This window comes from Myzus persicae, unplaced genomic scaffold (genome assembly GCF_001856785.1).
Source record: "Myzus persicae strain clone G006 unplaced genomic scaffold, MPER_G0061.0, whole genome shotgun sequence".
Taxonomy (NCBI): Eukaryota; Metazoa; Arthropoda; class Insecta; order Hemiptera; family Aphididae; genus Myzus; species Myzus persicae.
Genome location: NW_019101277.1, coordinates 172,002 through 186,857, shown reverse-complemented (window position 1 = coordinate 186,857; position 14,856 = coordinate 172,002). Strand labels below are relative to the sequence as shown.

At 27.2% G+C, this 14,856-nt stretch overlaps 1 protein-coding gene across 1 annotated transcript; it reads left to right on the top strand.

The window, feature by feature from the left end:
- Nucleotides 1-8,919: 8,919 nt before the first annotated feature.
- LOC111028524 (eukaryotic translation initiation factor 3 subunit D) lies at nucleotides 8,920-14,053 on the top strand. The gene is made up of 11 exons (XM_022307203.1): nucleotides 8,920-9,180; nucleotides 9,252-9,294; nucleotides 9,356-9,593; nucleotides 9,916-10,107; nucleotides 10,173-10,305; nucleotides 11,969-12,116; nucleotides 12,186-12,316; nucleotides 12,388-12,603; nucleotides 12,673-13,008; nucleotides 13,077-13,152; nucleotides 13,878-14,053. The coding sequence occupies exons 1-11, from the start codon at nucleotides 9,046-9,048 to the stop codon at nucleotides 13,922-13,924; spliced, it is 1,695 nt and encodes a 564-aa protein (XP_022162895.1). The 5' UTR covers nucleotides 8,920-9,045; the 3' UTR covers nucleotides 13,925-14,053.
- The last annotated feature ends 803 nt before the right edge of the window (nucleotides 14,054-14,856 follow it).

Here is a 14,856-nt window from a genome sequence, read left to right as displayed (position 1 = left end):
TCTACGCTGTAGAACCGTTGGTATGGTCACAGCGACTTACTGCGTCCAACTGAGCTGCGTACAGCGCTCAAACATAAAGAATAAAATATGCAGTAGCTTTAATCGTGGTCCATCGTCCCACTCTTAGGATAGCCAAACGTCACATTGAATTAAAAAATTATATTTTTATTGTAAGAATTCTATTGATAATATTTTATTTTAATATTAAAACTGCAATATACTTAATTTTCTCCGAATCCTTTACGCTATACAGCTTTACATGAGAATTTTGTGAATGTTTTATACGTGGTTCCACGTAGTATTGGTTGGGTCAACTACGCACCACTTCGAATACAACCAAATTATTATGGTTTATAAATTATATATAAAATACAGACAATATTATGTCAGTGTGTGTGTATGTGCGTGTGTGTCTGTGTGTGTGCGCGCGTGTGTATATCATATGGAGAAGTTATAACTTATGAGTTATAAATAAGCGGCGCACCTATTCGATGTACCTATCATGTATAGCATATTATTGATATACAAATACGGTTGAATAATTTGTAATTTTTTTTTTTTGAATAACATGTTCATAGCATTGCGTAGTATTTGTACGCATAATTTATTCACCGTACTAGCGATTTCTTATTGCGTATTCAAATAGTTGGACCGTGTGATGAATTGCCGCTACTTGTACAAAAATTTATTTTATACATTTTATAGCCAGTGTAGCAATAATTAATATAGGTGTTGTACAGCTGTAGCACTGTTATTTTATGACGTGTCTGTAAACATACTGCCATCGACGTATTCTGTCTTGTCGAATCAGAATTCGGACGAAATAATAATATTTAGGCGATTAATTATATCCCAACATTCTCTAGAAAATATAGGCTTGCAGGAATAACAATTCTGCTAAACAGAGATTACAATATTAATCTAATAGTCTGATTTAATATTGTATATTATATCATATATATATTTTTTGTTACTGTACTGCATATATTGTGTTTCTATATGCAGTAATGTATTATAGATGTGTAGATGGAACATAGTGGCCATAAGAGGTGAACGCAAAAGTTAAATAATCAAATACTGAAATTAGACTGCAGAGTCTGATGCTATAGAAAAAAATAATGATAAGATTTGTTTTACTATTTATAAATTTATTTAAAAATGAACATTTATAGATATGGTAAGATAAACATTTGATGTAAATTTAAAGTATCTACGATTATTCGTTTTTGAATTAACAAATTAAGAAAATTGTTCAATGAAAAATCGAGTGAATATCCAATATCGTAAAAAATCTTCAGATTTTCACAAAAATGTCTGTGAATTATTTAAGCTTAATTTTTTTTAATCACCATTAACAACAACTTGCATTAAATTTTTAATTTTTTGACCAAGATAATTTTTATTTTACTTATTTAAAAAACAAATACCAATCGAAAATTGTTTGTGTCTATAAATAGATTTAAATTAGTAAAAATTATTGAAAATGTTATCGTGTATACAAAGGCAATAAAGGCTAATATAAACATACATAGAAAATTTCAGGTAGGTACCTATGTACCCATTTTTTTTAGAGTTATAACTCATAGATACCTCCACCAAAAACCATAAAATTTGCGTACAAATTTCGGTTTTTCCGTAATATTAGTATTGGTTGTTTTTTTTTAGCTCTTTTGAAAACTACTGAGAATTTTTTGAATTTTGATCTCTCAAACTCTCCTACTATCCAGCAGAAAAAATACTTAGGTTGAAAAACGAAGCATTAAGACGACTACTTAAAATGTAAAAAAAAACCACACATTAATGTACAATCAATGCATTCATCGTTCTGCTCAGAACCTAAAATGAAAAAAAAAACTGGAATTTATAAGGGGCAAAAACAGTTTTTGTCAAAATCCATTTTCTTATATTATCAATCGTTATAAACAAATTGAAATATTAACGCATTATATCGTAGGAATATTATCAAAATAATTCCTATTATATTTTCGTTACATGGAAACAATTCAAATGTATAAATTACTTTGTTATGCGTTACTTTCGTTACGTTACTATATCAAACACTGTTGATTTCACGTTCGCCGACACATAATGTTTAATTTTCTATTTTTGTGTAATTAATGCGTATACAGTTATACACCCCTATTTATATAGCTGTAGTTAAAACTAATTAATTTTTTTTTTTATCACTATGTGTACAGTGAATTTAAACAAATAAATAAACAAATAAATATTCCATGATTTAACAGATTATAGTTGATGCAGACGTGGTATTTGCCTACGGGCTACGACACTACAACAACTATATTGTGTGTACCTATAAGAAAGAATAGCATGCGATGAATTTTTAACAAAATGTATAGGTAGATGTTTTTAAAAACAAAAAATTTTATGTTGCATAGCCACTATACATTATGAGATCTGTGAACTCGTGAAACAAATCTAAGAATTTACACAAAATAATGTTGGGACATCGTGAGCACTTGAATCACAATACTTACAAGTATACGTATAATCCATGGAATGTATATATTCTTGTACAGTTATTCACCTAAACTGAAAGGGTAAATAAATATTTAAATCTATGGCCTATAGGGTCTTACAACACTCGATGTAGTCGTGTAGACACTAAAAACCACTTCAATCCAAAGCTGCTCTTGTTTCTTATGTTATATGCATAATTTATAATGAATAAAAAAAATGTAGTGATTTAAAATGGTGAGTATTATTTTTAATATAGTAATGTACATAACCACAACGTATAAGAACTAAGAAGTGTAGTCGACGTATCAAAAATCTGATAATTTACATAACATAATATATTATAATATCAAATATCAATATGCAATAATATTATAAGAGCTTTTTAGTTATATGATTGTTATGTACAATTTAAATTGTATTTTGCTCATCATAATACTGCAGCACCTCGATTATCTGAACCTCCGTTAAACGAACCCCTATATTATCCATACTGTAATTATTTACGTATCCGAATGCTCGAACACCGACACATAGTCAATAGCCATAAAATGTATGTATGTTTTTCGTGATATGAATGAACATATTTAATACATATATCAATATGTGTAAAATGTATATGTACATATTATATAAAGTATAAAAACATTTTCATTTGAAACATACAAGTTTGTATCGCCACAGGATAATCCTGAAGTAGAACAAAAAAATCTCAAGAATTTAAAATAAGGTATTTAAGGCTTAAGCATCTTCTTTTAATATTATAGTTACCTATATAAAGGTATTGCAGATAGTGGCGTGGTACTTAACAGTATGATAAAAGTATACGCTTTTTTAAATTATAATTGATTTATTTAAAATATATGAAAAAATCAACGGAAACATTACCTGTAACATGTAATATAATTTACTATCGAATCAATACAACGTTACTATAGAACGTAAATTAATGCATTTTAGTATAGGGAGACATTTCACAAGATTGAAGTAAAATTTTCTAAAAAATTTTAATTTTCACAAATTCATAGGTATCAATTAGATATAGTCTCCACTAAGCCCAGAAACAGTCTTTGATTATGGTAGGTATATAAACCTACATGAATAACTTGATTGTAAATTATATGATTAAATAACATGATACCAAGGTCCATTTTTCCAGCCTTGAACATATTAGAATTTCGAAATTTTTTTTTTTATTCTACTGAAAATTTAGAAATTCTAATACGTTGGAGGTCTTACAGCAGGCAAGATAAAATTTAAATTGGATCTTGGACCCCTGTTTTTGTATAGTAGGTATATGCTTATAGAAGTTTCTTTCTTATTTATGCATATTATGCTTATACACACAGAAATTAAGAAAAAAAACTATTTTTAAGATTTATTTTAATTGTACACACGAACACACCTTTTTCTAATAATACATTTTCTTAAGAAATCATTATGTTTCAATGCAATATATATTTATCTAATTGTTCCGTATATATCACCATAACAACTATTACAATATAATATTGTAAAAACCGAGTACCACCTATTGGAAACACCGAACTACTGCTCTACTACAGGAATAGGACCTATATGGCTATATGTTGTATTTTATTGTTTAAATAAATTCAAAATATTCCTAATTACAAATTATCTCTACTGATCTTCTATAAACTGAAACATAATATCAACTGTATAAAACAATCAAATATTTACTTAATAAATAAAATATCAAAACATGTATATTTTGTGTTACCTTTATGTATGTAATTATTACATGTGTGTCGGATTTTTATGGAAAATGAATTCATTAAAAAACAAAATGTTGATTATTTTTAGGTACTTTAAACACTGTATTTTAATGGCTTTACGGAAGATTGTATTGCTTTTTTGTAGTTTTTTCACATTTCTTAAGAATTGCAGAGACTTTTTAAACTTTTAAGCTTGAAGTTCCATCTGTGCCTGAGTTAATAAATAATAAAGATTAAAGGGGGCTAGTTAGACACGTTCGAAGAATTTTTCCAGTCCTAATAATTGTTTTATGAGAAAATAAATATCATTAACCATTGTTAACCCGCATTATAATAACTTGTTCCGCTGAGAATTTATAAAAGGTTAGTACTAAAATGTATTATATTATTCATTGCATGTCATCTCTTAAAAAAGTAATAATCATAACTACTAGTTCTATTTTATATATTTATATATCATCAAAATAATGAAATTTAATATGCAACAATGTCAAATTGTCAACCTTATAATATGGTATGAACATTATTTTAAATGAATTACTTTTCCGTTATGGTAGATATAGAATTCGAAATATTATCTTCTAACCCTAAGATGGCTATGCTGAACCGGATATTAAACTAAATATATCTCGTTGAGAGAATAATTTTTTGTTTTAGATTACTGCCATTAAGTACAGCATTATATCGTTAAAAATGAATTTAAAATTTAATTTAAAACCATACAGCGGTTCAAAATTAATTTATAGTCATCGTACAATATATGTTACATATAAAAATATATCTAATGTAATTATAAAACTGCTTATAATTTCAAATTTATACAAAAATTTAAGTCCTGGTCATATTAGAAGTTAGTACAATGTATGCAACGCATGTTTTAACTAAAGCATTATGTTATACATTTTTAATCGATATAGATAGTAAATATAATTAACAATTATCTTGGTGGTTTTAAGTTATTGTTTCTCAGTGAGAATTCAATTAAACTAAAAATAATATACTTCATACTTTTGTAATTAACATGTTTGAATTTATTTTGTTTTCTTTGTTAAATTGTACATTCACTATTCCAATGTTAGAATTGCCTATTTTAAATCAACCATCGTAGTCCAATCAATTTTTAATTGGTGCTATTTCTTCTAAGTTTTCAGTAATTTTATGATTTTCGTGAAATCCCCCTGGAAAGTTCACAAATTACACCTTTATGGTATACTACTTATCGTTATCTAGTTACGTTCCAATCTAAAGAGTGCTAGTGTTTTATAAAACTTTTAAAGAAAATAGTTCCTTTTTTACAGCTTCATATTTTAGTCAAACATAATTTTACTTTGATGTTACTATAGCAAATTCGTTAAGTAGTTTACTATCGTTCGTCACGCGTTTATTAACAAATATAATCAAAATCAATATCACTATCCTACAGTGAAGTATAATAACTTTATGGACGGATGGCTTAACGGAAAATGCCTAGCCCTCTCCCAAGTATAATTTCTGACTGAACTTTAAACAGTTTAAACTTCCTAGATTCTAGAAGTTGATTAAAACTAAATGGATGGAGTGAGTTTTTTAAAAAAAACACTGACTATCCGTACAATATAATACTGATTATTAGTTGTTCAATAACAATAAGAATAATTCTATATAATATTACAAACTATATATTATAGATCAATAGCTGTACAGAAAATAATTATTGAAGATTTTGAGAATCAAGTAAATGTATACATCGTATCATACTATCATTTCATTAGAATCGCATTTTAACAATAATCTTGTATACTGAGGATGTTGAAAATGTCCATAGAATATTGTTATTCGATTTAATACTTCAACATTATTATTCTAACGAAAAGACGGTAATTATTAATATAGATCATAATATTTTCTTTTTCATTATAATTTTGATAATGTGAAGAATTGTTATTTATTATATTCGATAAAATTGATTTATTGATTTTCATTAGGTATTAATTATAATATAAACTAATGTTACTGTCCATCGATATTTTAAAAATTGTTTGTTCAAAAAAATATTTTGATAGCCGCTAGTATCAATTATAACCAATGACGTAATTAGGAATTGGTTCTGTAGTGGGATTCAAGTTTTTATGATTGTATAATAATGAGGGGAGTGGGCTATGCACCAAAGATAATAAAGTAAACAATTAAATTAAATTAAAAGTATTATTCATAATATAAAGTTCACATCTTTTTTTAAATTCGTGATTATTAATAATTATTTGGTTTTCTGAATCTAGTCACGCGATGCTCGTTTTATAGCATACCCCCTGCACGTTTCATGAATCAGAATAAGACGTTTTAATTTGTATTTTTGACAGTTTTAATTAACATTTTTTTCATATTTTAGAGCATTTTTTAGGATTCTTGAGGCATTTTTAAAGTTTTTGAATCCAGAATTTGAATTTGAGATTTTGTTTTAAGATTTTTACACGTTTTTACATGTTTTTTTGTATAAATTGAAAAACAACATGTACATGCAGGTAAATAAATATATGAACTAATCCTATTTATAAAAACAAATATTTACGCATGGTAGTAATGTTTTTCCAGATTAAAGAAGTCTAAAACGATCAGTTTTATCTGTAAAACTTTTTTGATATTACTTAAAATGTATAGTAATATTATTTATAGATATACCAAAATCTGCCCTATCATAATATTTTTAAATTACAACAAAATAACTAAGATCGTTATTCTTTGTTTAAATAACTATAATTTCATTAAAATTAAAACTTAAAATAGCAATAAGAAAACTGTCCTTATATTTTTTTTAGATTTTTTGCCGACAATATAAACTACTTATGAGATACCTGATCTTACATTTTCAACTTTGAACTTTAAAAACTGAAAATTTTATTAATTTGAAGCTACAAAATAATTTGCAAATTTTTCCAAATTTTAAATGATTGTAAAAAAAATTGTGCTTATGTATCTTTAATATTTTTCAACTGTTATTATAACCATATTATGATAAGTCAAGTTTTGGTATTTTCGGCCATATTGGGAAATGTTGTTTACTAGACAGTATAGGTACCAATATCGCCGAGTGGGATTCACTGGTTATTCTTTCAACATTTTTCCTGCAATTTCTATTCTTTTATAAATCAAACCACATATTTCAAACCTACTACGTATACACACGACACGACAGATGATTGTAATAACTATTTGTCTGTTCACGACATCACAATTCACATTAGCGGTTTGGACTTCGTTTGCGAAAGTATATATAATTGTATAACATTATTTATTATGCACGATTCGTGTATATCGAAGTTGAGGAGCGAAATAAAAATAAAAAACATCCAGAGATCTGAAATATAATTTTATTGTTCTACGTTATAGTTAGGTATTACTCATTACTTATTAGTAATTATTAATTGTAATTTGTAATAAGGCAGGAGACTAGGACTAGCCGTTATGGCGTTATCATTGATTTATACAATGTCGTTGTGTTACCTATGCAAACAATTTGCAGGCGTTTTTTTTCATTTATTTTCCTCTGTTTGCTTCACAGAATTATACAGATGAACGTTTTCCATTACTTTAAACTTATTACTAGGAGTCTATTCTACATAGACTGAATCAACAATAGTCCCGAGATGCGGTTATAACTAAATCACTGTTGACAAAACCATAAATAACCATAAATCTATAAAATACATTTCAAGATCATTTAAAAACAATTATTTAGTATGTGGGTAGTATTACTTATTTCTATATATAAGTATTTATTATATAGTGTATCATAGAAATTTGAATAATAAGATACTTTTCTAGGTCGGGCTAGGTGTTAAATCATTTTCTAATTTATGTATTTGAACGATTTAATTTTTAAATACAAATATTTCAACATCCAAACATTTTGTTCGGTGGCTGCTATTTAAAGCTAACTAAGTATTATCATTTTTGGAATAGAGGAAAGTCTTATTTGCTTATAATCAATACATATAACTATTAATATTTATTTTATTGCATATGTAATTCCATTTTTCACGGTATCAAGTTAAACTCAAAACTAAAGTTTGTCTATTTTCAGTTGGAAATGATTTTCCTATACACCATACCTAATAATATTATATTATGTACAAAATTATTTTATATTTTGAAATGTATAGTATTTACCTAATATTTATAGTATCATACTCCAAGATTATTAAAGAAAATCTGGATGAGCGTATTCAATCTCCAGAGTACAATAAGTATTTAAATTGTACTATAGTTTTGAAAAACCTAATTAAAATGAACTAATAATAATGCTTCTTATAGTAGATTTTAAATATTCTAAATTCATATTGTTTATAATTATTTAGTATAGAAACAGAAAATATAAATAAATAATAACACTAATAAACTAGTAAAGCGAAATAGAAAGCGGAACATTTGTCTCCCATAGCCTCATCTATAGATTATTATAAAGTATTACGTTATATTTGGTAATTATTATCTTGATCGTAGATTTATGTATATAAACATATAGCATAAAATATAAAATAAATACAATATTTAATCTAAATAATGTTATGTACTAGATTTACAATTTCAAAAATAAACCGCCATTTTTTATCAAAATATATCGTTATCAAGTGGTTACCTAATTCCAAATTGTAGCGGTAACATCATAACGCAGTTCGAACAAACCTCCTTGGATATAGCGTGATGAAGAATTGTAGGTTAACGCCTATTATCACCATATTCTACTCGCGACTCTTTCGTTGTTTACCCCGTCGGTTTTCTGCTTTCGTGGTTGAAAAATTTTGCGAGTTGTAATATTAGCATTCATACTAGTGTTTTAATTACAGCTTTTGCGATGCCGGAAGAAGTGCCTCATTTCGTACCCCCAGAAATACAAAATAATCCGTTCGGATGGGGACCGTGCGAAATGCCCGACCAGTTTAAGGACATGCCATATCAACCGTTCTCAAAAGGAGATCGTATTGGAAAAGTAAGATGTTTGATGGTCCAAATTGCTGTTTGAATTTCTGTGATTAATACCAATACTAATTTTCTCTCTAGATTTCTGACTGGACTGGCTTGTCGCATGACAAGAAATATTTGAGTGAGTATACTTTTATAATTTATTACTTCATACCAAAATCATTTATTTTATAATTTTTCAGACAAATATCAATCTCAATTCGGTGGTGGAACTCAGTATACATATTATCATGAAGAAGATGAAAACACTTTCCATTTAGTAGACACGGCTCGTGTACAAAAACCTCCTTACCAGCGAGGTCGTCATTTCCGTCAAGGAGGTCGTATGATGCGTGGACAAGGTGGTCGTGGGGGTATTTCACGTTTACCTGGTGGTTCTAATCAATTCCAATCTCTTGGAAAATTGAACAAACTTCAAAGGTATTATATTATAAAAACAATCGGTTTAAATATATTTACCTAAAAGAAGATACAATAGTACAATTTTCAAGTCATTATTAATATTTATTATTTATTGGCCTAACTTAAAATATTATAAATGTAAAATATACATAGTTTTAAACAATTAAGTTAAACTAATTCATATTATAGGACGAGGACTAAATAATATAACTTGAATTTTTATACATGTATCTAAATGTACAGTTTTATTGTAATATAATACGTTTCTGTTGCTTATAAATTACAATCTTCTCATATTATTACTAAATATGTTTTGTTATTAATAAAAATTGTCTTTCAGAGATCGTAAAAATCCAAATGCACGTAGAGGTTGGAATAATAAGCAGGGTGGGCGGTCCAATAAAAATAACATGCAAATGAAAAGTCGAGATGCTTCAGTTACTGTAAGGGCTGATTGGAATACCATTGAAGAGATGGACTTTGTTAGATTTTCGAAATTATCTTTGCCTACTGTTAAAGATCCTGAAGATCTGTAAGTTTTATATATATTAAAAAAACCAAACTCGATTATTTTAAACATTTTTATAATTATTATAGTGTATGTTGCGGCTCTTTGGAGTATTATGACAAGTCATATGACCGAATAAATGTGAAAAACGAAAAGCCATTGCAACGTGTTGATAGGCTTTTCCATACTGTTACTACAACTGATGATCCAATTATAAGAAAAGTAAGTTGATGCATCAATATATTTTCTAAGTATGTGTAACATCATTCGTCTCTGTGTATCATAATATATTTTTCTATCAGTTTTCGAGGTCTTTAGGCCCATTGCTATATCATATACTTCTTTTCATTTATCTGGCCATTACAACTTTGTAATTTTGTAATTAAAAAAAAGAAGCTTTATTAATCCAACTGAGATATTGCTCAGTTTTCCCTTGGAGACTTCCTATTCAATGTATTTTTTTCTATTTAATTGGATCTTAGTATGTGGCCTAACCAGCTCAATATATTATCATTGATTATGACATTTGTTTTAAGTCTTCCATTGGTACTATGTTTCCAAATGTATTATATTTTGGTCCATATATCATCCTCAATAATTGTCTTTCTATAACTGTTAATTCCTTTCAGCCTATTGGCTTGTATCGTATGCATGTTATGATTGTTTTTGCAATTCATTGGTACAACCTTATATAAGATTTTTTTGATAGCAGTTTTGACATAAATTATTTACTTTAAGACATTTTTATTTCGTGATTTATATGTTATACTAGCTGACCCGTCATGGTGTTGCTCGTGTATTATATAGCTATATTATTATATATAAATTGTATAGTTAATTATTTTGATTGTGTACACGCCGATAAGCGGCCATAAGTGTAACTCAGATGACAGCCATCTTGTTAGGCAATGTACTAAAATTAAATTTGATGCGATCTTAAACCTGACCTGCCTGATTAACCAATGGCAACCAAAAAGTTTAAAAAAATACCAAATTCTACTAAAAAATTAAGAAAGTTGAACGGAAAATGAGTTATTAATTAAAATAAACATGCACATTGTAGACCTATACACTTTATTGTATGGCACGGCGGCCCGCGGGTGACTTAAGTTTGTTTAAAAATTTTAAGCGTGATTGCTTAAACTAATCTGAGGAACAAACACCTATCAAAAAAATCACTATAAAATTTTTCATTAATCTTCCAATTGATTCCAATGTAAAATTATAGATATAGAAGATAGATGGATCTGTTTTAAATGATAAGCGTGATGCCTTGACTAAGGGAAATAGAGATTTATTTTTATACACCTAGATAGATATAGATAGATTGTAGAACTTTACTTCTCGGAACAATTTATATTAACATGCTGATCAAACACATAGTTAGACGGACAAAAAGTTATGGTTGCATGTCGCTATGGTAACCCACAGGTCGCCGTGCTGTAATATATATATAGATATATAATTTGTACTTAAACAATTTATCTTTACCGATTTCAACTCTTTAAAATCAAAAGTTTGAAAATCGGATGACATAGTGGACACCATGATGGCGACACTTAGGGGGTATTTGGAATAATTCTGTGAAAAAAAATTGGAAAAAGTGATCCAACAAGTATGCTTACCCCCTTTTTTTCTTTAATAATAAAGTTTTTCAAAATCTGATTTTTGGAATCTTTAAATATACTCAATATTTTTATATCCTTGAGATTTTTTGTGCCACTTAGAGTATCCTGTGACCTAACCTAATTTTAACAGTCTGTTATAATATTTGTCTATAATGAGTTTCTGATGAATGAGATTACTATTATTGCAGGCAACAGGATGTCTTATTCTGTTACCATATATTTTTTATTATATTCAAATTTTAAAATAATTGTTATAGTTGGTGAAAACAGTGGGTAATGTTTATGCTACAGATGCTATATTAGCATGCTTGATGTGTTGTACTCGATCTAACTACAGTTGGGACATAGTTATTGATAAAGTCGGTGATAAACTGTTCTTTGACAAGAGAGATAATACTGAATTTGGTAAGTCTTTTTTTTTAAGAATACATAAAATTGATTATGTTACTAATTATTATTTACTTTGTATCTTAGATTTACTTACTGTCAATGAAACAGCAGTAGAGCCTCCTTCGGAAGAAGCAAATAGCTTGAATTCTCCAAGGAATTTGGCATTAGAAGCTACATTTATCAATCATAATTTTTCGCAACAAGTATTGAAAACTGTAAGTTTTAAAATCTCTTCCTTTTGAATGATATAAGTTAAATATTTTTGTATAATAATATAATATTTAAGGGAGAAGTGAGATACAAGTTTGAAGAACCTAATCCATTTGTGTCAGATGATGAAACTGATGGAGAAGTAGCATCTGTTGCTTATCGATACCGTAAGTGGGATTTGGATAATGGAATTGTATTGGTTGCTAGATGTGAGCATGACTCAGTACTGCAAGTACCAAATGGAGATTTACAGTTTTTGACCATTAAAGCACTTAATGAATGGGACTCAAAAGTAAGATAATGTTAACTTTATTTTTATAATAAATTACAATATAATATGTTTTTATATTTGATAAAATAGTTGTCTGGTGGAGTGGATTGGCGTCATAAGTTAGATGTACAACGTGGAGGAGTTTTAGCTACTGAATTACGAAACAATGCTTGTAAATTAGCTAAATGGACAGTACAAGCTTTGCTTGCAGGCTCTGATTACATTAAGTTTGGATATGTTAGCCGTGTTCAAGTGCGTGATTCGTCCAAACATGTTATATTAGGCACACAACAGTATAAACCTACTGAGTTTGCGACTCAAATAAATCTGAACATGGATAACGCCTGGGGAATACTACGATGCATCATTGATTTGTGCATGAAGCAAAAGGATGGCAAATATCTCATTATGAAAGACCCGAACAAGGTTTGTACTTTTTAGTTTGATAATAATTCTCAAGTAATAGTAATTTACTATTATTGTTTCATTAACAGCCACTCATTCGTTTGTATGACATTCCTGATAACACTTTTGATTCGGACAATGATGAGAATGAAGATGAAGAAAATGGTAAGAAAATTTATCAAGTTAATAATTAAACAATTTTATTTTTCATTGTAATGTAATTTAATCCTGTGCTGTATGTAGGAATTAAATACTTTTGATCTAAATCAATAGATTTAATTTGTATTATCTTGTAAATATAATTAGATTTTAAATTAAAAAATAAGAAATATATAATTAACTAAATCAATTCAATTGAATAAATAATAAAATTATATTTTATAAAAATAATCAATAAACAATTATCCTTTTCTATTATTTGGGCATATGAAAAAGTGAACTTTATCTACTAATTATAAACCAAATTTATTTAATTAAATATATGATTTGTTTTATAAAGTTAAATTTGTATAAGTTATCTTTAGAATTTGATTTTAAAATAATCTTAAAACAGTATATTATTTAACAATCGTAATAATAAATAATTGTCATCTGGTGTCGGATAATACATTTTTCAACCTTTACTTAAGGTATGAGTCACATTTATTATTTAGATCTATCTTAACATTTTTTACCTATTTGTGCATACCACTATCAATGCATTATTTAATATAATAACTATGAACATCAAAACTTAATTTAAATTAATGTTACAAGTATTATTTTATTGTTTTTACATCCTATACTTTCTTAATTAGTTAATGGGTTTTATAGTTATGTTTAAAATACAAAGTAGGTAGTTTTTTTATACATATTTGTACTGTATTAAAATTATTTTGTTTTTATTTCAGGTGAAAAATCTACCATACCAGCTGAACTACTTCCACCAAATCCTTAAAAGAAATTTCATCATATTTTTTTAAAATTTCATTAAAAATATAAGTTACAGTTTTATATTCTTTGTAGTTTAAATTATGTATCAGTTAGTAAACATAATAAATATGTATTATGTTTATTTATCAGTAAATTATGATTTATATTGCATTCAACCATAGTAAAACATTTATTCAAGTATTGATTTTTTTTTATTAAATTAGAAATGTTTTATAAAAAAAAAATTATTCAATGTATCATATTTTGTTTGACAAAATTTGGCTTTAAAAATTAAAAAGAAATAATTCAGTAAAAAAATGTTTAATATATCATGTAGAAATATCTTCATAGATAGGCAATTTAAAAATTGCCCAGTAAATTGATATTTCCAGTGTCAATGAAACTATTATTACTTTTAATTAACATTTTTTTACCATAGTTAAAAACATAATTAAAAAGAAGTCACTCCTTAATTCGTGGTGTTCATCTAAACAACATACTAAAATGTATATTCAGTAGAACAACTTTTGTGTTGGCTGTAGTATTAGACTATATGGGTGAATTGACCTATTATCAAAACATGAGTATTTTCATAAGTTTTTTGTGATATTTGAAGTGAGTTATGATTAGAGTTCTGGACTTGTTGCATTTGCATATTGTTTAATAATGATTGCAGAGTAATCTAAGTGAAGTATAAATTTGTTTTAACTGATTGACCTACAAACATTTTAATTGCATATTTTCGCATATTTCGGTTATTTTAAGTGAATAATATATGCATGCGTATTTCCTACAGTTTGAGTGCAATAAGTTGTGAATGATAGTTATGATAATTAAATTGTAATATTTTAGAAATTCAATTCGCTTATGTATATCGGATCATGGTTTCATGTTTTAGCAGTAAAAATGCTTGGATTTTTTACTTCAGCACATTTTCTGGTAGGAAAATGTGGTGAA